Source organism: Cheilinus undulatus, linkage group 6 (assembly GCF_018320785.1).
Source record: "Cheilinus undulatus linkage group 6, ASM1832078v1, whole genome shotgun sequence".
Lineage (NCBI taxonomy): Eukaryota > Metazoa > Chordata > Actinopteri > Labriformes > Labridae > Cheilinus > Cheilinus undulatus.
In genome coordinates this window covers 38000204-38026521 of record NC_054870.1, presented here as the reverse complement: position 1 = coordinate 38026521, position 26318 = coordinate 38000204, and the positions used below count along the sequence as shown (strand labels likewise).

The 26318-nt window shown below is 40.4% G+C and overlaps 1 protein-coding gene across 2 annotated transcripts in view; it reads left to right on the top strand.

Moving 5' to 3' along the window:
- The window catches only part of march8 (membrane-associated ring finger (C3HC4) 8), a 176145-nt gene that overhangs the window by 115125 nt on the left and 34702 nt on the right, over window positions 1-26318 (top strand). For both annotated transcript variants that reach the window (XM_041789362.1, XM_041789363.1), the window contains exon 4: window positions 13871-13921. In XM_041789362.1, the coding sequence (XP_041645296.1) occupies window positions 13871-13921 (51 nt within the window). The remainder of the gene's footprint in view (window positions 1-13870; window positions 13922-26318) is intronic.

The window sequence follows — 26318 nt, the reverse complement described above, 5'->3', positions numbered from 1 at the left end:
GCAACCTCCAAAAGCTGATCGAAGCTAGTCTAATGGGTTTGACTTTAGCCAGAGGCAGGCACTGGTGCTACTGATCCAGCATGTATGGGTTAATATCTATAAACATGTCTGTGGAGGGCCTCTACTGGGCCTGTTCTGAAAATGGGCCTGAATGTAAGGGAGATTGAAGGTGGGCATTTTGCATGAAATCACCAGCTCCAGTGAATCAATAATGGGGACAAAGCTGTAATTTTTAAAGTTGCAAAGCCAGTAGGCCTGCAGAGAAATAAACTCACACATTCCTGAAGGGAGCTCAAATTATCCAAAACAAGTGAAATCATGTGGGTGTAGCATGGACGGCCTTGGACAGAATGTTTGGAGCCTTTCATGCAGCAAAAATAAGAGTATCTGTTCTTGCATGTACACTTTTAAATCTTTAAAAGAACAAAATAGAAAATGCATGAACTATCTCACTTTAGGGAGCATAGTGGTACATTATGCCAAGCTGCTGGGCTTTAACTGAGACAGTTTATCGTTATGTTTTGTTAATATTAGCATCATTTTATTTATTCTTGAAACTTCTGCCCACATATAAGAATAAAAAATATTTTTAATGCATTGAGTCTTTAAATATGGAGGTGTTGATAAGCTGCAGGACACTGGGCTGTGATGATTGGGTAAATTAGACCCCTCCTGTGTTCAGCAGTATGCTTAATATTAGACATTTAATGAGTTTGTAGAGAACGAATAAGACTGGAAAACAGAAGTATGATTTTTTTCTCTCTGCACACACAAACACACAAACCTCTGCCCATTAATTCCACTGATTTAATTCCTCAGGCAGCCCCTCATTATCACTGTCTGATGGCTATCATTCTTTGGCTCCTCTGTCGCTGACTTAACGTTCCTCCCTCCCTGTTTTTCCTGAATCTCTCAGCCGCTCCCTCCTCGGCTTGTCAGCTGTTTGTAGCAGGAGATGATAAAGTGGACTCATTGGCTCTGTTTCAACAGAGTAACCACCATTTTAAATGGCTCTCTGTCTCCTTAAATATGTTTAAGAGCTCAGTAGGGACGTATTTGCATTAAGTGCACAGAGGTGCCATTGTTTAATGTGCTTAGCTTTTGTTGGGTGGAGGCCATTTCCCCCCAAGGCTTTTGTTAAAATATCCTTTATTGCCCAGAATCAATTTTTACTGTTTGAAACTGTCCTTGACCTGCTCAGTTCTGCCTCTGGCGTCCTCAGTGACTGTCCACCAATTACTGGCTTAAAAAGTGTGTTGCCTACTACAAGCTTGTTTGTTACTACACTACATTATGTAGCTTGAGTTCACGATTTGCCCTTAATCAGAGGAAACTGAAGGTTTTATTTAATAATGTCCCTGTTCTGACTTGATGCGGGTTGTTCTGCTTTGTTTTCCAGCTTCAGGCGTTTCGTAGTATTTGTGGTTATGCTCTTACAAATGATCGGGTCATCGCAGACATGCTGGTTGTTTTATTCACTGGCAGTGCTCAGACTTAATGTTTGATATTTCCGCTTTCACGGGAAATGCAGCTTCTGAAAGTCTTGATATAGCTGCTGTTGCCCTCTTGACGTAACTTTTTCTCTGAATGTCACAATGAGTAACATTACAGTAAGTCCTCTGAGAAATGTTTTCACCGGGAATTAGAGATTAGTTAAAGAATATTGCGTCAGTTTAAGAAGAAGATACGAGAAGATGTAAATGTAAAGGAGCCTTGAAAGTTTGCACATAGTGATATATAATGCATAACAGCCCATCTATTTTTATCTGGTTTTGTCTGCAGCATCAATGTTCTTTGACAACTTTCTCTGTCTATTATTAGAAATGTAAAAAGCTGAAGGGCTTCATGCTCTGCATCAGTTCTCGCTCACAGCTCTGACCTCACTTCTCAGCTGTTGTTGGTGGAAGCGAGATAAAACCAGCTTCTCTATTTGCACAACTTGAATTCTGAGAAGTTGCTGACCTCAAATTCAAATATATCTGCAATTCATGTCCTGAAACTGTCATGACACAGCTGTGTGGTGGTGCAGAAACCAGGAAGCGAGATTCACTTCTCTAACGCAGTCTCTAGCAGAGTCTGAGAAACGGGTGCTGAAATCAAAACAGATTATTTGTGTTTAAAATTAAACTAATGATCGCCTTTATTTGTTACAAATTAGCTTGAAAAAAGATCTGATTTATTGTTTCTTTTTTAACAAAGTGTACATAACTATGACCTGAATCTGTCAAAACCAAATATATGTTCCACATGAAGATGATAGTTTATTCCCTCAGGGTGAAATCCATTTTTTACACTCTTATTTAGCCTGCTACACACATTGAGGCTGAAATACTTGCACATGCTCAGACAGGATCCTATGGACATGCTCTTATAGAGATGTCAGAGTCCGCCAAACATTAAGGGGTGCCTCTGAGTGTTTGGGAGTTTGGTGCTTTGTTCGAGGGCACCTCAGCAGTAGTCCAGCACCCCCTCCATACTTGGGGGCCCAGGACCCCACCTTATAGGGGAATTTTCATCACTGGCTGTTTGAAGGAGCCACTTCACATCAGGAGGTGGGGTAAAAGTTAGACATCAACTGCCATCTATAGTAATGCTATAGAGACAAAATTTGGTTATTTTATAATGAAAATAATGTCTTTATTTATAGGTGCCTTCCAAAGCACTGAAGGGAAACTTACAGGCTCTAGATCTCATGGTGGTTGAACAAGTGGATGAGACAGGTGGGGAGACAAGAATGCAGCAGGGGATGTTGATATGTAGGTCAGAAAGGTAGTGTGGGGTGAGGTTATGTATCACCTTGAAGATGAGGAGCAGAATATGAAGTTGATAGTTGACCGGGAGCCTGCTGAGGAGTGATGATGTGATTACTAGACGGGGTTCTCTAGATGATATAGGCAGTAGATTTGTGGACTGAATGAAGCTAGTTCATGCAGGACATGGTAGTCATACGCCCAGCCGTGATCAGCCAAATGCCATCTGATCCCAATTATCACCTCCCACAGCCAATCACAGCTCTTCCTCATCATTTAAATATGATGTACTTCTCACTAATCCCTGCTTGCATCAATGCTGATGCACCACTCTGCTGCTGCTGGCAAAGCTTCACCTCCTCCACCCCAGCCTCCTCCTCTATAGCATACAGCCTGTTTCACCCTCATATTGAGATTCATGCTACTATGGATTAATTGCTTTTGAACTCATTTTATGTATTCAGAATGCAATGTCGTTAATGTATCCATCCGTGTAGAGGTTTCTAGTCATGCGCATCCTGGAAAGTCAAAGCATGCTGCTTGATTATAACCTTGCAAAGCAGATGGATACGCCCGTTTTCTTGTTTCTCACTGGTGAATCCATCTTGCAAAGCTCCTGGCTGAACCTTTTAGGCCCGGTTAGAAAGTGACAGGACCAATCAGCGATGAGGGGCAGTGCTCTCTGGTGCGGTGGAGTCGTGACGTAAGCAGGCAGCAACAAGAGACCGGTGCTATAATGGTGCAAGGGGTTACCGTGGACTCTGCTAAAGCGCCAGTTTTATCAGAACTTGACAACATTTCTTCAGTGAAAGAAGAACAGAACAGCAGTGAGTTGTTTTCTTTTCAAAAACGACAAAAGTCGTGTACTGACATGTCTATAGTGGCCATGGTTTTGCAGTTCTATATGGAGTTTATTCCTTGGTAGCTGCTCACGCGCACCCCAGTAGCGGTGATGATGTCATGCGTTTTGTTGCTCTGATTGGCCCGTAAAGATGTGACAGACAGAATGTCCATCCAATCAGTCTCAGAGATTTTTTTCAAAGGCGGTGCCCTTTCCTAAAAGCTGTCTTTCAGTGGTTTTCTAGATGGATGTGTGAAACAATCTATCTGGCGTGTTAGGTTAGCTTGATTAACCCAGGGAGCATCTTTTGAGCAGAGCCTTCTCTGCCAAGTAAAACTGTATATCCATTTTGCAATAAAATGGTAACAAGCTTGATGAGAGTGTTCCTGACTGAATTGAAGTTTGTAAAGAGATTCTGAGGAAGACCAAACAGAAGGGAGTGACAATAATAACTCCAAGAAGTGACCAAACTGAACTAAATTAGCAGCAGAGTTGGGAGTGAGGGATGGGCGAAGGTGGTTAATGTTGCGTAGATGGAAGCAGGCAGACCTGGTGATATTATTGTTGTGTGATTCGAAAGATAGTGTGCTGTTAAGGGTGACACCCAGACTCTTGACCTGAGGGGAAGGCAAAGCTGAGGAATTGCAAAGGAAAAACTGTCCGATTTAGCTAGTGCCCATAAGAAGAGCTTTAGTTTTATCACTGTTGAGTTTTAGTAAGATGTGTAAGAACTAGGATCTGATTTCCTGTAAATAAAGACAGAGGAAGGAGGGTGGAGTTAGATTTGGTGGATAGGTAGAGCTGGGTGTCATCTGCATAGCAGTGACAGCTGATATTGAAATTATGGGAGATACGACCAATAGGAAGTAATGAACAGAAGGAGGCCCAGGACAGAACCCTTAGGAATGCTGGTTGAGAATGTAAAAAGGGAGAGATTTGAACGCTTTGGGTACCTGAGAGGTATGATTTAATGGTGTAGGCCGGACTCAGTACTCAGTAACCCGTAACCTTGTGATTAAGACAGAGCTGACTTTTTTCAGTTTTAACCTCCATGGAAACTTGCCAGCAACTTTTTGACAGTAAAAGATCGAAGCCAGAATATTTAGCGCTTTATCCACTTTATTTGAGAATTTCTTTTTTTGTCTTTGTCAGTAATTGACGTTATTGATGAGCTCTGTTTTAAACTTAAAACATTAGTAAATCATGACGAATGTACTCCTCATGTCATCCAAATCTGTCACATCTTCATCAAACAGGCGCAGATGCTTTATTCAACTCTTATATTAAAAAAATGTGTCAAAGAAACTTTGTGAAGAATAGAGAGATTTCAAAGAGTCCGGCTTAAATTCGCAGAGGTTTTATCTTTTGAGAATCCTTCATGAAAGTGAGCTGAGCCGTCCTCTCAGTGGGCCGAGAACAGAACCCTGAAAGACACCACCATCCCTCTGAATATGACCTCTCCGTCTTGGCTCTCTCCTAAGCTTCGTCTTCTTACAAGCCTCCAGCCTTCAGAGTCCAGTCTGAGAGTGGTGTTATCAAAGCCCGGGGCTGTGAACAGACCCACAGAGGAGGTGCAGAAAGACAGACACAGCCGACTGTGAAACCTGAAACCGTCTTTATCAGAATAATGCATGAGCTTAGAGAATAAGGCCCTTTATATTCTGTCGTCATGGTGGCAGTGAAGGTGACTCCTGGAGCTTGTACTCTAGCTAACACGGTTAGTGAGGGAGGACAGAAAATGGGTTAAAAAGGAAAGAGAGAAAGCTAAGAAGTGGTCTTGATCTAGTTCCTTTTTTTCATTTTTTCTCATGGCTTGCAGCCTTTCTGCTCTAATCACTGCTGTCCATAAAACCTGCCTGTCCATTTGTGGCCTTGTTATTTCCCAGAAATCTCTCGGTCTGGGCATTTCTGCTTGTTACTCCATTTTTTTTGGCCAAGAAAGAAGGATTAAGGGCAAGGCTCATCAATTTGTTCCTCTCCTCCGCTCGGCCTGTTATCCTCTGTTGTCATCTGCTGTAAAAACTGAATTCATATCCTCCTCCACAGTCTTACAGTTGATTTTTGCTGCACAAATTGCACCCATTGAGAGATACACTCACCATTTTGGAACATTTTGAAGTAGACATTGAGGAGGTAATGGCATGGAGATGGAGGAGAACTGCTTCTTGTTAATCCACTTTTGAAGTAAGATAAAACTTGTGTCGCTGCATCAGCCAGAAAGTCTGTCCTACAGGAAGTCAGCGGATTAAAACACAAATTAAAAACAGTTTTAGGTCACAAGTCTGAATCTTACATCTGTCTGTCTACCATAAAGGACCAGGAATTGCACGTGAAAGTTCATTCAGTATTGTTTTATTTCCTTTTTGTTAGTTAACCCCTAATTTCCCTAATTTGAATCCAAGTGGTACTGACACAGATTTGATGGCATCCCTATTCCAAAGGTAAAGAGAAAAAGGAAGAGAACTCTAACCTGAAATAAAGAGTCTTTAAGTTTTATTTTCCATGTAGTTTTTCTTTTGTCTTTATAGATAACTTAATTAAGATTCAACTGGCATTGCTGCAGCACATACATTTTTAATGTGGAAGTTGAAGCTTGTTGCTGGTTGCAGTTTTATAAGTTTTTTGAACCAATAAGTCCAGGTGAGACAGATTAAAACAAAAGTTTAGGGCTTGAAGGGTTAATGTCAGTTACAGAGAGCAGAGGGCATTACAGTGATGCCTCTTGATTCTTGTAAGTTTTTCTGTCCCTGTGACCTGTGGACTTATTACAGTTCACCCTGTTAAATAAACTTATGTAGGGCCCTGTGAAATCTGTTTTCATGTTTTGCAAGATTCTGTTTTTTCCATTTAAATTATTTTTAATTCACTACTATAACCATTATTTTACTGTTTATGTAAGTGAATAAATAGCCCATTAATTGAATAGAAAAAAACTTTAATTTGTTTAACCCTCTGAAGAAGAGGCGTGGCTATTCACAGTTGAATAACATTTAAACTGTAAATCGTAGACACTTTTTTCTTCCAAGAGCCCTCCATTGTGCCTTTCTAATGAAGTTATCCACGCCTCCGTAGCTCTTACAGAACGTTTTTTAGCGAGCCTGGAACTTGGCTGACTTTCCAGGGTATTTAAAGGTCAAATCCACACCAGTAAGTCTGATATTGCAGTGTTTTTTTACCCATTTATAATCTATTTTTTGATCATTCCTGCAGCTAGCCTGTTAAACATTAATGTGTTATATCAGGTGTGTCATACAGCCTAGCCAGTGAACGGATTTCATCTGACCCTCAATGTATTTTCAGGAGACAGAATGATTACATGACATTTTCATTAGTGAGAAAATTAAGTGTAAAGTACCAGCAGAAATATCAATCATATGTCATGACATTGCTAAATAAGACAGGTCAAATTAAGGCTGACTGGTGTGGACTGCTTCAAAAGAAGAAGACTCACTTTTATTCTCTTGCTTTTTCTGGCAATTAATTCCCCCTGGATGTGTATCCTCATTTCCTCCTTGTTTTATCTTAGCCCCATATGTTAGTCATTGTGCATGTGGTATGCCCATATGTACTTGCATACTTATGGGCATGTGCTTTATCAATTTGCTTATGTCTTAAATGCTCTTGCAATGTTACAGTGTTTTATTTGGTGATTTTAGATGTATTCTGTTTAATTGTCCTGTGCAGCACTTCAGTACAAACTCTGTTTGTTTTGAAAGCCCTTTTTAATGAAGTTGACCTTGACCTTGGTATCTAAATGAAGAGCCGTTTGAGAGCCAAAAGAGCTGACTCTTCTTGGTGAGCTGCACCAAATGGCCTGGGTCATTAAAAAGAGATGTAATTCCCATCACTAGAGTGGACCTACAGGTTTAGCATGAAGTCACAGCTATGCACCTGGCACAGACACACCACCCTCTCTGTGACTCCCTGGTGTGACGAGGTAAAATAACTTGTAGCACAGACCAGTTGTCTTGTAGCACATGAGACGTTATGTCGCACTCTACATCCCTGTGTTGATTTACGTATTAGCCAGAGTTTGCTGCGGCTGCTTTGGGGTGTTTGTTTGTTTGAGGGGGCGGATGAATGAAATCATCCTTATATTGCTGTTTTCTGGACAGAATCTTTGTAAATTACACTGCATGGACTATGATAAGTGGACCATATTAATTAAGATGTAAGAAAAATCTCTTATCTGAAGTTGCTTCATATATAATTAAAGTAATTTTTGTTCTTTGATCACAGAAATCATAAATGCAAGTGCATACTGGTCGTCTTTGAGTCAGCTGTTATTTCAGTCCACCATAATGAGGTTAAGACTAATTAGTCATGCTGCAAAAAGCCTGGTTTGTTTATTTTAAAGTTGGTTTAGACTACCAGGATGTTGCTGGTCCTGTTGATCCTCTTTAAAGGCATTGTGTTATCTTCCTCTAAAATGTCAGCTCATCAGGTAAAGGGAAGCTGTGTTAAACTTCAGTCAGCTGTTTGAGAATGACTATGGGACATTAAAGATGTCTAGTTAAAATTCTCTCTCTACAAAGACAACAAAATAAAAACACACCAACAGGTGTTGCACTACTTTAAAGGTCAAATGAATTTGTTAGTCCAGATACAGGTGAAGATTTGTTTGACCTATCTAAACGTTGCTGATAAAAGTGTTTTGTCACTGATGTAGATCTCAGACTTTGTTGTCTGGAAGTGTCTTTGTGTGTCTGACCGCAATCCAGTGTGTATTTTTGTGTCGGCGTCCTCAGGCGTTCAGCAGCAAAATAAGGATGCAGGGAGACTGATGGAGAGACTTGGCACACATCACCATGGCAACTAGTCACTGCGAGGACACAAGTGTAGCCCTACGTAATTATCAATTGGAGGCACGTCGTGTTTTCTCTTAGAGGTATTGTGTGTGAGTGCGACTGTGTAGAGGGGTTTGTGGGTTTTCTGGTGACCAGGCTAATGGACTTTCTTTTTGGAAGAGGACAGCAGAGCTTACTCTTGAGCTGTGGCTGCATCTGAATAACACGAGGAAAGATCTCAGGGCTGAGATTTTTACACTAATAAAAGCTCATTCTTCCTGTTCACCATTAATGACTGATCGTTGAACACCCAGGGGAATTGTTCAGGTTGTTTCAGGTAAAAGTCAGCTTGTGGGGAGGAATTCGTCACCTGCTTCTATGGGGATTTCTCAGTCAGAAGGTCGAGAGTTTGATCCCCACCTCCTGCTGTATCGTGTCAGTGTGACCTTGAGCAACATAATTAACCCCTGATAGCTCCCATTGCTATGTCAGTGGTGTGTTAATGTGTTTGGATTAGTATATATTCTTGATCTGATATGCTGTGGCTCCTCCACAGAGGTTTTTCTTGTTTTTAAATTACTTCAGCTTAAATTATTAATGAATAAAAATGTAAGGTTTCACCGCAGATGCTGGGAAAGGCTGAAAGAAAACAGAAGAAGAATCTAATTGTTATTCTGAAGCCTTAAGGCCATCAGACCTGATACCTCAGGACCGCCTGCAGGGAAGAGTTAATTCGATACAAATGTTCACTTAAAGTTTAACTGGATGGATTAAGGTAGTCAAGGTCAATGCAAACTCAGGTGTTTTTCATTCTGGGGAACGCTATAGTTAAGCAGAGTTTGGAGGGAATTTCATTATATCCTCTTAATGCCTGTATTATCATTTTGACAGAACTAAATCAGCTGTGATTGATTATTGGACGATCTCAGATAGGGAGAAGGAGACTGTGGTTAAAAAGCCCCTCTAGTAAATGATGGTGTCTGACCTCTTCATAGTAATCTACAAATGTCATATTAAGGGCAAAACTGTGGGTTCTTTCAGAGTTAGAAATATAAAAATATGTACCCTTATGCCTGCCCCTGCCAAAATTACATCAGTGTTCCCTGGGAAACACCAGTTGACACAAACTGTGTCTTAACTGATTTCCAAAATTGGAAATCTGTCCCTTTATCAGACCTCTGTATCAAGGTGTGATATGTAAACCCTCTGTGACATTTCACCTTTACTCTGAGTGTATAATGAGGGGATGATGGGATCCCAGATCGGTTGTCTTCAGAGAAAGTAACGGAGGTGTTATAGAGGTGAGAAAATGATCAATGTGGTCAGTGGGTGAGGTCATCGCTTTGTGTGTGTGCATGTCTGGCGGTCACCCCCTTTCAGCCAAGCATTACAATCCCATCCCCAGCCTCAGACGTAAGAACCCAGGCCTTGATGTAAACCAGTTCTTTCACCTGTACCAGCAAGGAGCTCTTAACACACTGGAATAACACACTTTTTATTTCTGGCACAGAACAAGTTCTTTGGTGATGAAAAAACAAAGTACGAGAGCTGACAGATTGGGAACCCCATTACAATTCTGTGATGATCCCAAGATTTCGGATCCAAGATTACAAGATATAGTCAGTATGCTGACAGACAATAGTAGGCTTCAATGTCTTACAGCGTGATGATGGTTGAGCTTTATTACAGAGTTTTCATTGCAATGAAAACACCTTGAATTGTAAACTTTTGATCCTCTGAACTTCATCTACAGTCGTCATCATCCCTGACCACAGAATATTCAGGACCCCTGAAAAACTCAGTCAAGGGCCCGCCTCAGTTGTGATTTATTGATGTTGGATCAGCAGCATTGTTAGCTTTTCTAACACTTACCTCATTTTTGAGCTTTGATTGAGTTCTAATGTTGAAAGTATTTGTTATTGCTAATTTTCAATTTCCCTTCTGTGTCTGGTCAATTTTGACACTTTAACCCATTATTCCCTGTTTAACCTTTTTTTTCCCCTCATTTTACCTGTTTTGAGACTTTTTGACCCCATTTCACAATTTTTTTTCCAAACTGTCACCACTTTTTATGCCCATATATACCATTTGTAACCAATTTTTGCCACTTTTTAAAAACACTTACCCTGCCCATTTTTTGACTCTTTTTGACCTTTTTTTGCTCATTTTAACCAATTCTCCAACTTTCTTCCATTTCTCCCCCGTTAATCGATTTTTCATCACTTTCAACCAAGTTTTGCTATTTTTTGACCCATTTTCAACACTTTTTAATCATTTTTTCAGACCATATTTGCCACTTCTAACCCATTTCCCCCATTTTTAACCCATTCCAACCACTTTTTCCTGCCATTTCTTGCCTCTTTTTGCCCTGATCAACCCCTTTTTGCTACTTTTAGCAAATTTTGAGAACTTTTTTCCATTTTTGCCCCTGTTAACAAGATCTTTTACCACTTTCAAGCCATTTTAGCCATTTTTTGACCTCTTTTTACCACTTTTTCTACCTAAATTGGCACTATTGGCATCATTTAATAGTTTTTTCCTTAAAGTTGTCTCAGTTTCTTTTATTTTATGCCATTCTGATGTTTCTGCACACTATGGTTTATTTCAGCGTGTGTCCATTTACATTGTTAACATGTTCAAGAAAAAGCAATTATGTTAGGTTAAAAATAATATATTGATATCAAAGCTTAGTTTTACGGTGGAACATGATTTTTTTTTAACTCCATGGAACCCACATTTGGTTGAACCCAGAAAACTCTTGCCTTTATCCCTCCTTATGAGCGGCCTTGGTCACCACCCACCAGTTAGGAAATTTGCATGAATCATCTTGTACATTATGTCTTCTTCCATCATTTCTGTAGAACACTGGCCTCCTTCTGGGATTCTGGTTATGTAATAAAGCTTTAGTGTATGATCTATCATGTGCACTGTACCCAAAGGAAGTTTGAAGAAAATCATTTCAGCCTGACAGTTGAATTTTTCCATTCTATAAGACAGTAATAACACTCCTGATGGAGATTCCTGCATGCAGATACTTGTTTGTGTCCAAAGCACAGCAACCCTTATGTGAACTCAGTATTATGTAAATATGATTGATTACTCATCAAGAAACCACTCAAGGCTTTAACATGGACACTGAGTGTCCTGTGGCTGTTTATGAGAGTGTCACGATGCACACCAGGAACACTGAGTGACAATCAAGGATCATTAAACCTTAAAACACAGGCTGACAGTTTTGGCCCGTTTCTCTCTCTCTGGGTTATGATACAAATATTGTGACACTATTTAATTTAGAGTTTGGACGACTGTGTTCTGTAGTCAGCTTGTTGTCTTTTGTCTAATGCCAGAGAAATTTGATTTAGCGACTTAAAATGCTCAGAGGCGCCTGAGCTGCTGAGAGAAGTGGTTTCACTCCTCATTAGGAGAAGAACCATGAAACAGTCTTCCTCATCCTACTGTTGCCAATAAGAGGGCTTTTTCATTCATACTGCCAAATCTACACTATGGAAACCTTTGTGTTATGTTTCTTATCTGCTGGCTTTGTCAGTTTTAGCTCGAAGCATGCCTTTAGGCGATATTCTGTGCGTGTGGATTCACCGCTTATTTCCTGGCTGTAGTACCTCAACGACTGGATTGCACCATCTCCATGTTTCCTGCTGAATAAATCAGAATAAATTGATTTTGATTGCCTGACCCTTTCATGACACCTTCTTTATGTCACATATGGTGAAATATTCTGAAACAAATTACATAAGACAAGCATAAAAACTTTTGTTATTGGCCACTATTCCCATGTCAACTCACTAATGCAATGTGGAGATTGGTAAAATTGGTAAACAGATTGAAAATTGAAATTGGTGAGTGGTAAAAAATAAATATAATAAATGTTAAATGTTTCGTTGATAAAACCTTCAGAAAAAAGGCGTGAAGACGATGCTCTTACTTCAAGACTTGTATATAAACTACTTTATGAGTGTTTTATCATCATTTTAGCTGATGTGTGCAAATCTAACTCTGACAGCCTCAGAGCAGACAAAGTCTTGTGCCCTCCTGAGATCTTTGGGACCCCCTTTAAGGGTGTCCTGAACTCCAGGTTGAGACACAATGCAAGGGGCTACATTTTCAAAGCTTACATTTCAGTCAGGACTTAGTCAAGAAACACTCCATTTGAGGTTATGAATGTTTTGTCTTCTTTTGTAGTTATTAATAAGCAGTTACATCTATTATTTATATCTGGCAGTGTGGCTGTTCTGGGACCCCCCCCTGCCCTTCCACAAGCCTACGTGGAAAGCATCAAGCAGGAACAGCACATGTTCCTGCTTTTCTTGTTCCTACAAGGAAAACCTGAGACAAGAAGAGAAGCAGCAAAAACCCCAGAGCAGACAACAGAATGGCATTGATTAAGTTAGAATCAGAATAAATGAGGAGCTGGGGTGGAGGAGGGTTGCAAAAATTGGCTTGCAGGGGAAGCAGCAAAGAGAAGTCTAAATGTAGCAGCCTGAGTGTGACTAGCCAAAAGCGTGGGAGCAAATCTGCTGGCTTGTGTGAGATCAGCTGTTCTCAATTACATAGCAGCGCTTGACTCGTCTGCCTGAACTGACACTGGAGGCTCAATTTGTCAGATTAGCAAAGTTAGCATGTTAATGCATGTTTAATCTGTTGAGGCAGGTAAACACTGTAATAACAGCACTGTAAGCTATTTGTTTGGTGATTATTAGCAGGTATTAGCATGGTGAGGTATTCCTACTGTTAAACATCAGCATGTTAGCATTGCTTTTGGGCAAGTTTGGTGTGCTAACATTAACTTTGAGCTTAAAACCTGCAGAAAGATCTGCAAACACAGTTAACACAAGTTAAAAAAGATTTGCTGTGCATGTTTTTTATTGTTCAGAGCATTAAAGTCAGCGTGGGTGTTTCATGCACCATTAAAAAAACTTTTCCTACATTTTGTTCTGAAGGTTAAAGCTAATGAAAAAACATTGCCACTGATCTACCTCACTTATATTGGAAAGCAGGCCCAGACCACTCTCTTTGTTGTATTGTGTACGGAGACTTAACATTAATCCTCCATGAGCAAAGCAATCTTTAAATATTCAGCCATTAACCATGTCAGGGAAAACCTTCTTTTTACAGACAGAAACCTTGAGCAGAAACTGAGTCATGCTGAACGGCTGCCTGTTGCTGATGGGTTTCTATTCTTTTTATTTGAATAACTCCATTATTCCTCATTTAGCTGTTTGATTGTTTGCAGACACCTAGTGTACATGTCTGCTCTGTTTAAAATGGTCAAATGAAAATTATACATCTGTGTTAAACAGCCTTTCACTTTACAGAGGTTTTATCACAATTAAAGCATGCTGAAGGTAGTAATTAAGGGCTGTATGCCAGTTGTCATTGTGAAGAAATTATGTGCCAGTTGGGCAGCATCTCTTTCTGGCTCAGTGTATTTCCACTCACATGAACTTTGTCTCTGTTTTTTTTCTCTTTCACAGAATGAAAAGCCTTTGGGTCATTCTGCCAGCAGGTCCAGCAATATATCAAAGGTGAGTAAAGCACAAACAAATAGAAAAATATGAATGAATGATGTATAGCCTCAGTCTGGCACAAAGAGAGAAGAGAGAGAGTGCATAAAGACAGGAGGGAAGCAGCGAGGTGAGCCGTGGAGGAATGCAGAGATTGACATGAGAGATATAGCGCGTGCAGCCGAGTGGGAACAGCTGATAGATAACCTGCCTCCATCACATCACATCGTCCCAATCAGAGCTGCCTCTCTGATCATCCTCCAGAGCACAGACGTGTCTTTACACCTCAGCTCCTCGGCTCACCGTGGCTTTCTGTCAGACAGCCCGTCAACTCCCGGTGACTCTTGTCTTTCTCTATTTTCTCTCTTCTTCTCACCCTCTTTCTCTCAGTCGCTCCCTCAGGCAAAGCTACGACCTGTGATCGAACGTGACTCCAGGGTTTGAGTCCACGTTCTCCTGAGCCTCTTATAGGATAAACTCTTTACTGGTGCTAATAAACGTCAGGGTCACTTCATCGGCACGGGACCACTCCTGAAATAATGTTTGATCCATGAACCAGTAGGTCTTGAAACGTGAGCAAAATGGAAGTTATAGCACTGAAGTTACTTTTAAGGTTTAACTTGAACAGTGCTGCTTAGACATTGAGAGAATCTGGTTTATCCTTTGTGCAGTAGAGTTGTCAGGATACTGGAATTTTACACTTTGATACAACCATAAAAAAAACATTTATTTTGACACCATGGTAAGAAAAATAGTAGACTTCTGCACCCCAAATTCAGACATTCATTGTCTCTTATTACTAAAAATGCCAATAACCTCCAATGCTGCCAGTGCTTTTGTTCAATTTAGACAGTGTCCTCCTCTGTTTGTGAGACACATAAATCTAACTTTGTGTCTTTTTGAGATGCATAAAGATCTTAAGAAACATTAATATTGTTGACCTTTGCATCTGTATAGGCCACTGCTTCTTTCTGTATTTTGCCTGCAGCAGCTTTGCTCAAAAATGTCTGAATACTTGTTTTTTTAAAACTTTGCTGCATTTGATGCTATTGATTATTAAAATAACAGAGATGTTTCATTGTAAAGTCATTTTAAAGTATCAAAACTATTGAAAATGTCAAAAGTTTTCCACTTCAAGTATATGATAGTAAAAGAAATGTCAACTTCTGCTGCACTGATTGTTAAATAATGTCTTTATTGATAGGATACCTCCATGTTATCTCAAATTTTGAAACTATCTTCAAGTTATTCAAATTTTATCAAAGAAAACAGATGGTACCCATATGTACACAGCCGACATTAGCGCCCTGGTGCAGCTGCTTGGGATGTTTGTGTATCTGATCATTGCCCGAGACCGTTCATTTCAAAGATTCACATTTTGCTGTGCAGAACAGCTGCACACCTGGCTGTTTGTCGTACAGACTCAGCACTCATACAGCTTGAGCCTTGATTTTGTTGTAATGGCTGGAATCTTTTGACAGCATTTTTCTAACAGCTTTTTATACCTTACATACTGATGGACTAAAGTATTCAGCTGCCTGACCATTACACCAACAGGGATTGGAATGACATTGTATTCAAATGAATGTATTTTAATATGAAGTTGCCTCCCATTTTGCAGCTATAACATTCTCCACTCTTCTTGGAAGGCTTTCTATAAGATTTTGGAGTGTTTCTGAGGGAATTTTTGCCCATTCATTCTATAAAGCCCTCATAAGGTCAAGCACTGATATTGGACGAGATGCTCCAAAGATGCTCAAATGGATTGAGGTCAGGGCTCTGTGTGGGCCAGTCAAGTTCTTCCACACTTAACTCAACAAACCACGTCTTCATAGTCCTTGCTTTGTCCACTGGGACACAGTAATGTAGGAATAGAAAAGGGCCTTCCCCAAACTGCTGCCACAGAATTGGAAGCATAGCAATGTCTAAAATGTCTTAGTATGCTTGGTATGAGATAAAGAGCCTGAACCAAACCCTGAAAAACAGCCCCATTATCTCTCCTCCACCAAACTTCACAGTTGGCACAATGCAGTAAAGAAGGTAACGTTCTCCTGGCATCCAAACACTTCCACTTTCTAATAATGTCACTAACAGTTTGGCGTGGAATATCCTGCAGGGATGAAATTTCACAAACCGTCAAATTGCAAAGGTGGCATCCACCACAGTGCCACACTTGAAGTCACTGAGCTCTTCAGAACGACCCATTTTATATCACAAATATTTGCAGATGGAGACTGCATGACTAGGTGCTTGATTTTATACACCTGCGACAACAGGTTTGATTGAAACACCTGAATTCATTAATTAGCTGGTGTGGCCAAATACCTCTGTCCATGTAGTGTATGTAGGTGCAAGCAGCAAACAAAATGCTACTCATGCAGTTCCAGCCATTGTATTTAGTCAAGCCCTCCAATCAAAAATGTCTGCAGCTTTAGTTACCATGTAGCCAACTATTGAAATACATGTTAAATATTGAAACGTGGTGTCTGAAAGTATGATAGTACTGAAACCATCTCAATTAAAATATCTCTCTAACTTTTCCATCCAGCTTCTGTCTGGTCTCTAGATTGAGAGCAGTGCCTGTCTGGAGCTGCTGTACTGGGATAGTTTGGTTTGATAGATTGATCTGGCTGACAATAGCTGAAACAGATCGATTCTAACTTGCCCTGTTGGCTCAGATATTGATCGTGCAGATTAGATAGGAGCGGGTTCAGTCTAGTTTATGATGTGAGTTTAGACTGTACTTTGGTTGAGTGATGCTTTAAAGTCATGCCTTTCCTTTCCATTTATTGTGTTCTCAGTAAAGCAGATGTTTGGCTGGGAGTGCTGGTAGCTTAGTGGTTATGTCTTTGAAACCCTCGTATAGAGGCTGTTGTCTTCATCTGAAGTGGGCAGACTGGGTTGAGTCTGGTTTCTTTCCTGCATGCCATTCCCCCATCTGTTACTTTCTCACAGTTCTGTCAGAGTGAAGGCATAAGGGCCCAAAAATAATTCTTAAACAGTTGTGTAGAATAATGTTCCCCAAGGCACATGTGACATTCTCAAATACCTTGTTTCATAATTAGTTTGCTATCAAATACGTTAAACTTCTTCTTAATCCCTTAAAAATTCCTAAAATGCCTGGATGGTTTTCCAAATAGTTGGCCATTAATTTGAAAGTTGTCTTATCAAACATTTCAGCTTTATTTGTGTGAGTGATTTTCTTTGTACAAACACACAAGATGGCCATGAAATTAAAGTGCCAGCTAACTCATCCATAAATGGAGGAGTGGATTTAATTTGTTGACACTTGGTGGACTCAGTGCTTTGTCATTGAACGACCTACGTACACCGACGATAAATGTGTATGTGTAATGGAGCGACAGGAATAAAGTATGAACAAGGCTCTTATGTTTGACAGCTTTAATTAATAATCAGCGGTCTCTCTGCCAGCTGGTGTTTCCTACTCTTTCCTAAAGGGACATACCGCTGAGTGACAGGTCTTAAATCTGTATTAACTGTTCTCTGGGTGGTAAAGTCTGCCGGGAGTCTCCGTTGTCAGCGAGAGGGAGCAACAGAGTGAGACTGGAGAAGTTGCAGATTTGGACTGATGTGCTGTAGCTTACCCGGGGCAAAAATTATTTTGGTAAATTCTGAAGATAGTGTAAAAGAATGTTGAAGTACATTATGTTAAATTTTCTCTCTAGAATGTCTACATAAATTATAGAATGATTACTCCTGTGTTAGCTGTATAGTTTTAGTAGAGTACTTGCATTCCTTTCGATACTTTGAACAGTTTTTCAAAGACAGACATTTTAAATTTTTATAGTTGTAACAGTCCATGTCTTTTAATGGAAGCTGTCATGACTGATGCATGTTTGCTGTTAACATTGGAACATAGGCAGTTTTACCATTAGGCAGATGTAAATTGTCTGGGGTCTTGTACTCCAAGAGGCCTAAAGACGGAGATGATCAAATATGAGGTTTATGTCTAAAACTGCTTTCAGGGATTAAGATTAGGGTTGCTTCTAGGCATCAGTTTTGGCTATCATTGGTAAGACCATGTGTCTAATGCTGATGTACTCAGGAGAGCAGGGATGTGAAAGGATAGCTGTGCTTTTAAAGGCACCTGGCAGGCTTTCTCAGGCCTGATCCAGCTCACCCAGTACTGGGTGCCCAGGACATGGTTGGCTGGTCCAAATGCATGGGGCAACCATACAGCATGGACCTGGGGCAGCTAGGAGGATACCTGGAGAGATGGGGCATGGACCTGAAGGATGACTGGAGTAGTACAGGACCAAGATTGATGCGGCAAAGTGCTGAACCAGCATATGCTCCTGACCTGACATCTGTGTAGAGATGGGTTAAAACATTAAGATGTGTTGTGTTTGAGTTGTGACGCTCTTTTAAGATGATGAGCAGGTACTGTTGGGTATTTGAGTGGTGCTGTTGCAGATTTGAGTATTTCCTGTAGTTCTCATGGGATACTTTAAAATATTTAGTTCACTCTGTGATCGTTTTTTTTTTTCAGCTAAATAGAACAGGACCTCTTATTGGTCATTACATAAGTCTTTCAGATTACTAAAAGTGCTTCAGTGTACGTACTCCATACATGACATCACAGATTTTCCCCCTCTGATGATGAGAAGGCAATGTACCAAGTTGAGGATAATCAAAAATACTTATTTGTACAATTAATCCTCAAGTATTATTTTATTGCTCCCTGTGATATGGTTGATATAATTGTCTAGGTATCGTCACAAACCTGATGTTGCATAGTTTTACAGCTCACAAACAAAAACAAAACTATACCTTCATCACAGCCAGAAATTCAACCTGTAATTTGCCTTGATTTTTGATTGTCACTGCAACTGTAACACATGCCAGGACAGCCAGATCTTCATCCTCCTCTGTTTGTTTTTCTACTGAAGTCACGCTCGATCACGTGAGATTCTATGAGATCTCATGATCCTCACTGTGGGATCCTTACTTCAGACAGCAGATGTGTGGTCTCATGGTTTGACTGAGTTGTCTAGTGAATACCTTCAGAGGATTATAAGAATAAAAACATTTGAAGCTGTCCTTATGTCTGGTCTTCAATGTTTTCTTAGCTCATTTTTGATTTGTTTATTGCTTGGCCAGTGGGGTCTTCTACAGGAAGCTGCTGTTCTGTTGCTGTATCTCATTCATGTTTTGTGCTGCTTACTTATGATGGACCACAATTATTCTCTACACCAACAGTTAATGGGTGACTACATCCTCCCACCCCTAATCCCCTGGGGCTGTGGCCTCGCCGGACACCTACAAGTTGAGTTGAGACTCACTGCTCAGCTCTGCCTGTCTCTGCTGCTTACCTTTTGTATTAAAGTGAGGATTCTGTTCCGTAAATACTATGGTGGATGATTTCTTATAGTGAGGGAGAAAAGATGTTAAAAGTGGCCCTGAATAAGTCCTCAATTTAAAACGAGAAGTTAGCAGTAGAGGTAGGATTTGTGGAAATGACATCCTGCGCATTCAAGCAATAAAACAAAAAAGTTTGAACTGTTTTAATGAATATCAGGATACCTTTGAACTGATGGTAGGCTAAAGACTGCAGATAATCTCAGCCGTTTCTGACCTTCAGTGGGATGTTGCTTTAACATTAAAGCTCAGCTGGCACAATATAATCACAGAGTATAGCCATCAAAAGGTTATTAATTCGATTCATTCATTCATTTATTTGCCATCAGTATCCCAGTTATCCTGCAACTGTTGCTTCTTTGTGCATCTCTTCATGTCACAGTATCCGGGCTACTTCCTTTAATGAACATTTATCTGCTTTGTGATTTCACGCACAACTTCAGACAAGTTTGAGATGATTCCAGGACATTCAGGCAGCATTTTCAGGGACTTACCTTTTATAAATGCACTTCACAGTGTAAGATAATCTGTTTCAGATGCTATATATGCACTCTCTGAGCTCAGAATACCCCGTCTGGGTTAGGTGAGGGTTGGCATCTGAATAGCACATGCAGAAGGAGAAGAAAGAGTCTACCGTAACGGTAACGATTCTGGGGCTGAGATCATAACATGAGTAAGGATGTTTCCACAAGGTGCAATGGCACTAAACTGATAAGCATGGCAGGTCTGTCAGTCTATATTTTTTATAGCCACAATTTATAACAGTGGTTATGTCAGGACACTTTAAAAAGAGTAAACATTAATCCAGCATGAATACGGCACTCAGCAACATTTAGCAAAGTTAGAGCCACCTTTTACCAGACTCATGTTCAACAGCCATATGTTGAGACTCTGTAAGGATTTGTAGGTGGAACTGAAAAACTGGATGAACAGAGACAAATTGAGAAACATCAACAATGGGAGAATAGATTTATAGCTACAAGGACATTTAATAATGGTGCAGTATGTGAAGTATGAGCAGTAATGATAATAGGCATATCATTCTAAAATTAACTTTGGCAACTATACAAACAATGAAATTTAAATGGCTGCCAGTGTAACTTATAGCTTTTTGTGAGCTCATCTAAGATTCACATTAACTTCATAATGATGATGCTAGATGTAAGGCAGATTTTAATAGTTGTAGCAGTCAGGCAGATCCACCGCAGCAGCTTGTCCACTTCAATGATCCAGAGGAACTGATGAGACAAGGGAGCTTAGGAAGCTACATGCTTAGTGACTTAAATGGTGCATGAAGATTTAAAGTTCATGATGTGCAGTAATATGACATGAATGCACAGAGAGAGAGAGAGGAGCTCAGTGTGCCTCTGCAGTCCAAGCCTACAGCAGCATATCTAAGGGCATGTCCATGCCTGATTCATCCCAACTGTAAGCAGAGAAACTTTGCTCAACATGAACGGCAGCATCGGATCACCTACTCACTTGTGCTGAATGTTTCAGACTATTAAGTCCTGCATTCACACATCAGCTCAATCAACTTCAGGTTGACATTTTGTTAAGGGGCTGGCAGGGAAAAGTCAGTTTCACTGAGGTACAGATTTGATGGTGAGCATTCACGTGGAGTGTTGGGAAATGTTCAGGAATGTAATGCATATATGAAAGGGGCTAGTAATTAAATTTTCATACAAACGTAAAACAAAAGTGTAATGAAATATACTTTGGTGTGTGCATGTGTAATTCTGAGGTATCATTTCTTGGAATTGGGCCAGAAGCCTATATCTCCAAAATCACTACTTTTAAGGGAATGAAAGAAAAAAAAAGTATTTTCTAAGCAATTACAACAATGAAAACTGATATGCAGCATCTTTTTGGCACTTTGTTGTTGGTTTAAAATTTGTTAAACCAATGACAGATGTAAAGAGTCACTGATTTATGGAATGAAATAAAGGGCACATTGATACTAAAATATACTGCCAAATTTAACTGATCTAATTAAGCCAGAATGGTAGGAAATGAAGAGCCATTTTGGAGCTGAAGGAGCTGACTCTTGTTGCTGAGCTGGGCCTAATGATCCAGATCTCTAAGGGGAGCCAGAATTCCCATTAGCATGTAGACAAAGACTGTCTACGATAACATCAGGGTGGTTTCACATTCAGGACCCAGGCCAGGGGACACTTGACCCCAGAGTCTGGTTCATTGGATCAGTCAGAAAACAAGCGTACTGCACCTGGGCTCTATGCCCAAGTCTAGTACACTTGAAGACACAGTCTCAGGCACAATTCATGTGGACTCTGCCATAGTCTGCGTGGTCAAACACAGTCTACCTGTTGGTGAGTAGGGCTGTAAAGGCAATTCTAAATGTCTCCTGTCTGATCAAAAACTGTGGTATCCATGCAGCACAGGCCTGTTATATCCTCTGATTAGGAGGGATTAGGAAGAGGGTCATTATTGGCATCCTAAAAATAATAAAATGATCCATAGTAGCAGGATAGACTGCAAGTGGCTGCTTCTTCTTTCTTCTTCTTGGTGGATTTGCAAACCAACTTTTTGCATACTCCTATCAGTACGGCCCCTGGTTTGCTTCCCTGTCATGGCCTTTCTGTGTAGAGTTTGCATGTTCTCCCTGTGCTCGCGTGGGTTCTCTCAGGGTACTCCAGCTTCCTCCCACTACCAAAAACATGCTCATTAGGTTGATTGGTGACTCTAAATTGGCTGTAGGTGTGAATGTGAGCATGCCTAGTTGTCTGTCTCTATATGTCAGCCCTGCGATTGACTGACAATTTCTAAAGATGTTTAAAGCTACATTTTGCTGGCCTGACCAGCCCAATGAGTGCTCTCATATTAAATTCTCAGTGCTGTTGTACTTTTTAACAGCACTTGGGAATCCCTCTCATCCAATCAGATAACTGCCCGGGTTCCCTGATGTATAAAAGATGGTTAAAGGAGATGATCTATATTTTTTTACCATCTACTTGAAATTACTTTCTTCGGAAGTTTCTTGAATCTGAAAATGATCTGTGAGGGTACTGGAGAGTATCTCATGCATATATGCAGTTCTCTAGTCTCTGCAGACTTGGCACAATGAGATGGAGAATTTTTATTTCCAGACTCAAATATTCCCCTTTGTTGGGAGAAAATTAAATGTAGGTCAAGTTCATCTATGCCTCAAAGAGCTGTAAAATAAAAGACAGAGACACTTTACTCATGCACAGCTTCTGAGAACTACACTTTACTTAAACATGTGCCCTGTCTGTTCGAGCTGCTCATGCCTGTGATGAGAATGATCTTGACCGACACGTGATTGCTGTCATTGGTTTCCACATGAGTTCAATCCAGACAAAAAAAAAAATCGGGACACCAAACAAACCCTGCTCCGTGCTCGCATGGCACAGAGTCAAGCGGAATCACATCGGCTCGTGTCGGATCAAATCAAAACGGAATTTGCTCATATCTGATTGTTGACCTACTTAAATGATTCCACTCTACATAAATAACCACAGCGTCGGCCAGAGAGGGATATTTCATAACATCTCCAGCTTGGCACAACAGCACATTCTGCATAATGTTGTGCAAGTGAGCTCAAAAACCCAGTGAATTGGCTCATTCTGTCAAAGAGAGGTTTGTCTTTCTCTCCAGTTTGGGTTTGTATCATGTTGCTGAATTTGTAGGAAGAACAGCATCCACCTCTTTGTGGATGACTCAGAAAAGTCTGCAGGTATCCAGTTGCATGTAAAACTCCCTCTGTGATACCTGCTGTGAGACACACATAGCAGGAGGGAGGGTTTATATAAGTCCAGGAAAACAAGCTGCAGCTTTCAGCTCCAGGCTGAAATGTTTCATAAAGGTGATATTGCCTCCATCAGTGTGATTGTCACAGTGGGAGATTTGGGTGTAAAGTTTATGATATAAATTCAAGAGTGCAACCAAAGACAAAGCCGTTCATCTCTTGTCTACTCTGAGTTTATGAGCTCATTTATTTATTCTTGCACAAGCTGCTGTAATTGAACGATTTTGAAAGAAGTTGTGTGAAGGAATCTGAAAGAAAAGTTGAACCTGTGGCTGAAAAGTCAGCATCAAATCAAAATATTCAGTATATGGAATATAAAAACAGCCCTGAAAGCGTTAGTGCACTCAGGACTGGCCGTTATTTGGCAGGAGTTGATCTCCCACTCGGCGAGGTCAGGAGGCTTAGCTGTAGCCGTTTCTCTCTTTAGCACAGTGCCAGGGAGCTGTGCAATGCCTCCTACTCTGTTTGGAAAGGATTAAATTATTACGGTCCTCGTAACGACACAAAGCAGCGACCCACCGCTCCGTGGACCGCCGCTGATAGTGAGCCAAACATCTGGTGCTGCTCTAGAATTCAAGCTGCTGTCGTTTTGCAGCGTTTCAGGCTCTGCTGCCGCTGCAGAACGAGGACCAAGTCTATCCTCCACATCCCCGCAGGACCTGGTCTGCTGCTTGGCTCAGCTTAGCAGACCAAAGATGTAGAGAGCAGGAAGAGAGCCAAGCTACTGTTTTTATGAAGTGGAGTTAATTTTTAATTTATCAGACCACACCGTGGTTTATTCTGTTTTCTTTGTCAAATTGCTCAATTTGGCAGCATTTTTCTTTTTTTTCAGGCTGTGGCCTTTGGAGAGAACAGACTTAATTGTTTCGTTATGACACTTTAGTTGGAAAACTGATCACAGTTATTGTTTATTTGACTTCAGTGTTAAAAGTTCACCTATGAAGGAAAGCCAGAACATGAATATATCAGGATAGTCTTCTTTAATTTGTGCAGTCGTTGATCACTTCATTAGGCATACCCTTTCGCAGACACGTAACTACTTTGACATCACAACAGTCGAAATGGAAATGCTGGTGTTGACATCAGGCTACTATGCATTTTAGTGGGCAATTACCCTTAGGGGTATTTAGGAGTTATAAACATGAGAAAAAGTAACAAAATAGAAATAGCCTACTTAACATAAATGTCAGTGACTCTGACATATGAAGTGATTCCCCTTGAGGGTGCTCTAAACAGGGAAACTTGCACAAGCCAGAATGAAAGAGTTATTCTCTGACTATGCAAGATGACATCTTAAAACACAACACTGCTTGCCTTCATAGATGCATACACAAAAACCTCTTCCCTGTGTCATTTGTCATGTAAAATGTTGTTTAATGCTTCATAAAGTGGTTTGCAGGCATCTTAAACTGACATTTCAAGTCTGAATTTTCATATACAAAACTTGCACCACACAGATTATAAGGGGGAATCTGTGGACAGGGCAGACTGTGTGACTTCATATGCAAGATATCTAATCTGTTCAACTGCTTATTAATGGAAATATTAAACCACCCAGTCACATGGCAGAAACCAGCACAATTAGGCATGCAGGCATGGTCAAGACAATCAGCTAGAGCTGAAACTGAGCATCAGAATAAAGGAAGAAACCTCATTTAACAACTAACTTCATGAGCTCTCGCCTCAGGTTGCATATAGACCAGGCTGATTTCTCTATAATGGGACTATGTTTTTCAGACATTCTGTACTTCCTTTTACAAGCATGATTGCTAAGATAAGCTAAGCTGGTATTTTCATGACTCATGTAACAGAATTTCCACCCATCACTCAGCATGACGGTAAATCTTTCTTTTCCTAAAAGTCAGCTACTCAGATGTCATCATAATGAAACAAATTCTGATGATTACAGAAAGTTTTTGTAACACAAACATGCTCACATAAGGAGCTGAAGTTGGAGCTTCAAGTTTGGCATTACAGCCATCATCATCTTGGTTTTTAGGAGGAATATTAGGTATTACATTTCAGCACTGATGCAAATTATTGTGTCTCTCTCTTTCTGAGTCATTGTACTTAAAACTCATCAATATTGCAGTTATACGGGGTTTTAAATTGGTGTTTGAATTATTGTGATAATCCAACTAAAACTGGACTTTTAAAATGCATGCAGACATGCTAGCCCAACTGAAATTGCACTAAATCAAATTTTTTGAAGTCAAATAAACATACCCAGATAATCAGGTTAGAGATAAATTTACTCTTGCATTTGCTTGCATCAAATAGACCAGACTGGACTAGGTGTTCTGCACATGCTCCAAAGTCACTGCGCCTTCCTTTAAGTTATTTCTAGGCAAGCTAGAGGTATACTGTTAACCTAATTTGTACCAAAAATTGAGCATATAGCATTAGTTCAAGTAGGTCATGGAGTCCAGCGCTGCCATACAACTGAGATCACCTGATCTCAGGCAAGCTTTCATCAGCTGACAGCCAACTGATTCACTCTAAGTGCGCTATTGGTTTATTGCACCGCTGCCATATTGAAACTGCTTCAGCCTGGCTATGATTTACTGTAAGCTGCTTTTACACCCCTCCTCCACCCTAGCTCCTCCTTTACTCTGCTTCTGCCTTAATCAATGTCAGTATGTTGTCATTGATGCCGCCACTCGGGGTTGTTTTTGCTGCTTCTCTCCCTGCCTCAGGCTTTCCTTGTAGGCACAGGAGAAGCATCAAGGTGTTTCTGCTTGATACTTCCACCGTAGGCTTGTGGAAACACAGGGGATCCTAGAACAGCCACACTTATCACGGCAATTAGTGCAAATTATTAACTTCTAATAAAGAAGAATTTTTATAATCCCAAATCATGTTTCTTGACAAGTTGGTCCTGACTGAAGTGTAGTTTGTATAAAATGTTCAGAGCTGAAAATTTGTCCATGTTTTAACCATTTGACATACAGCCTGTTAGCTGCTTGCTAACTTTTAAGCAAGGTAAACAGGAATAAATTCCATACTCACCAGCCAAAAAGGGGGCATAATTTGATAGTGGGATGGGACATGCTCTCATCAACTAATCGATGTTGATTCATTGACGAAAGCATGCTGTGCAGTCCAGTTAAATCTCCTAATCTAGCTCTAACTATTGCTCTTGACACCAAGCCAAGCTCTTGTGTTTATCCAGATTACTGTCTGGTTTTTAGTTGGGTATGCAATTTGAAAAATGATATCTTGCTGTATTGAGAATGCTAATTCACGAATGAA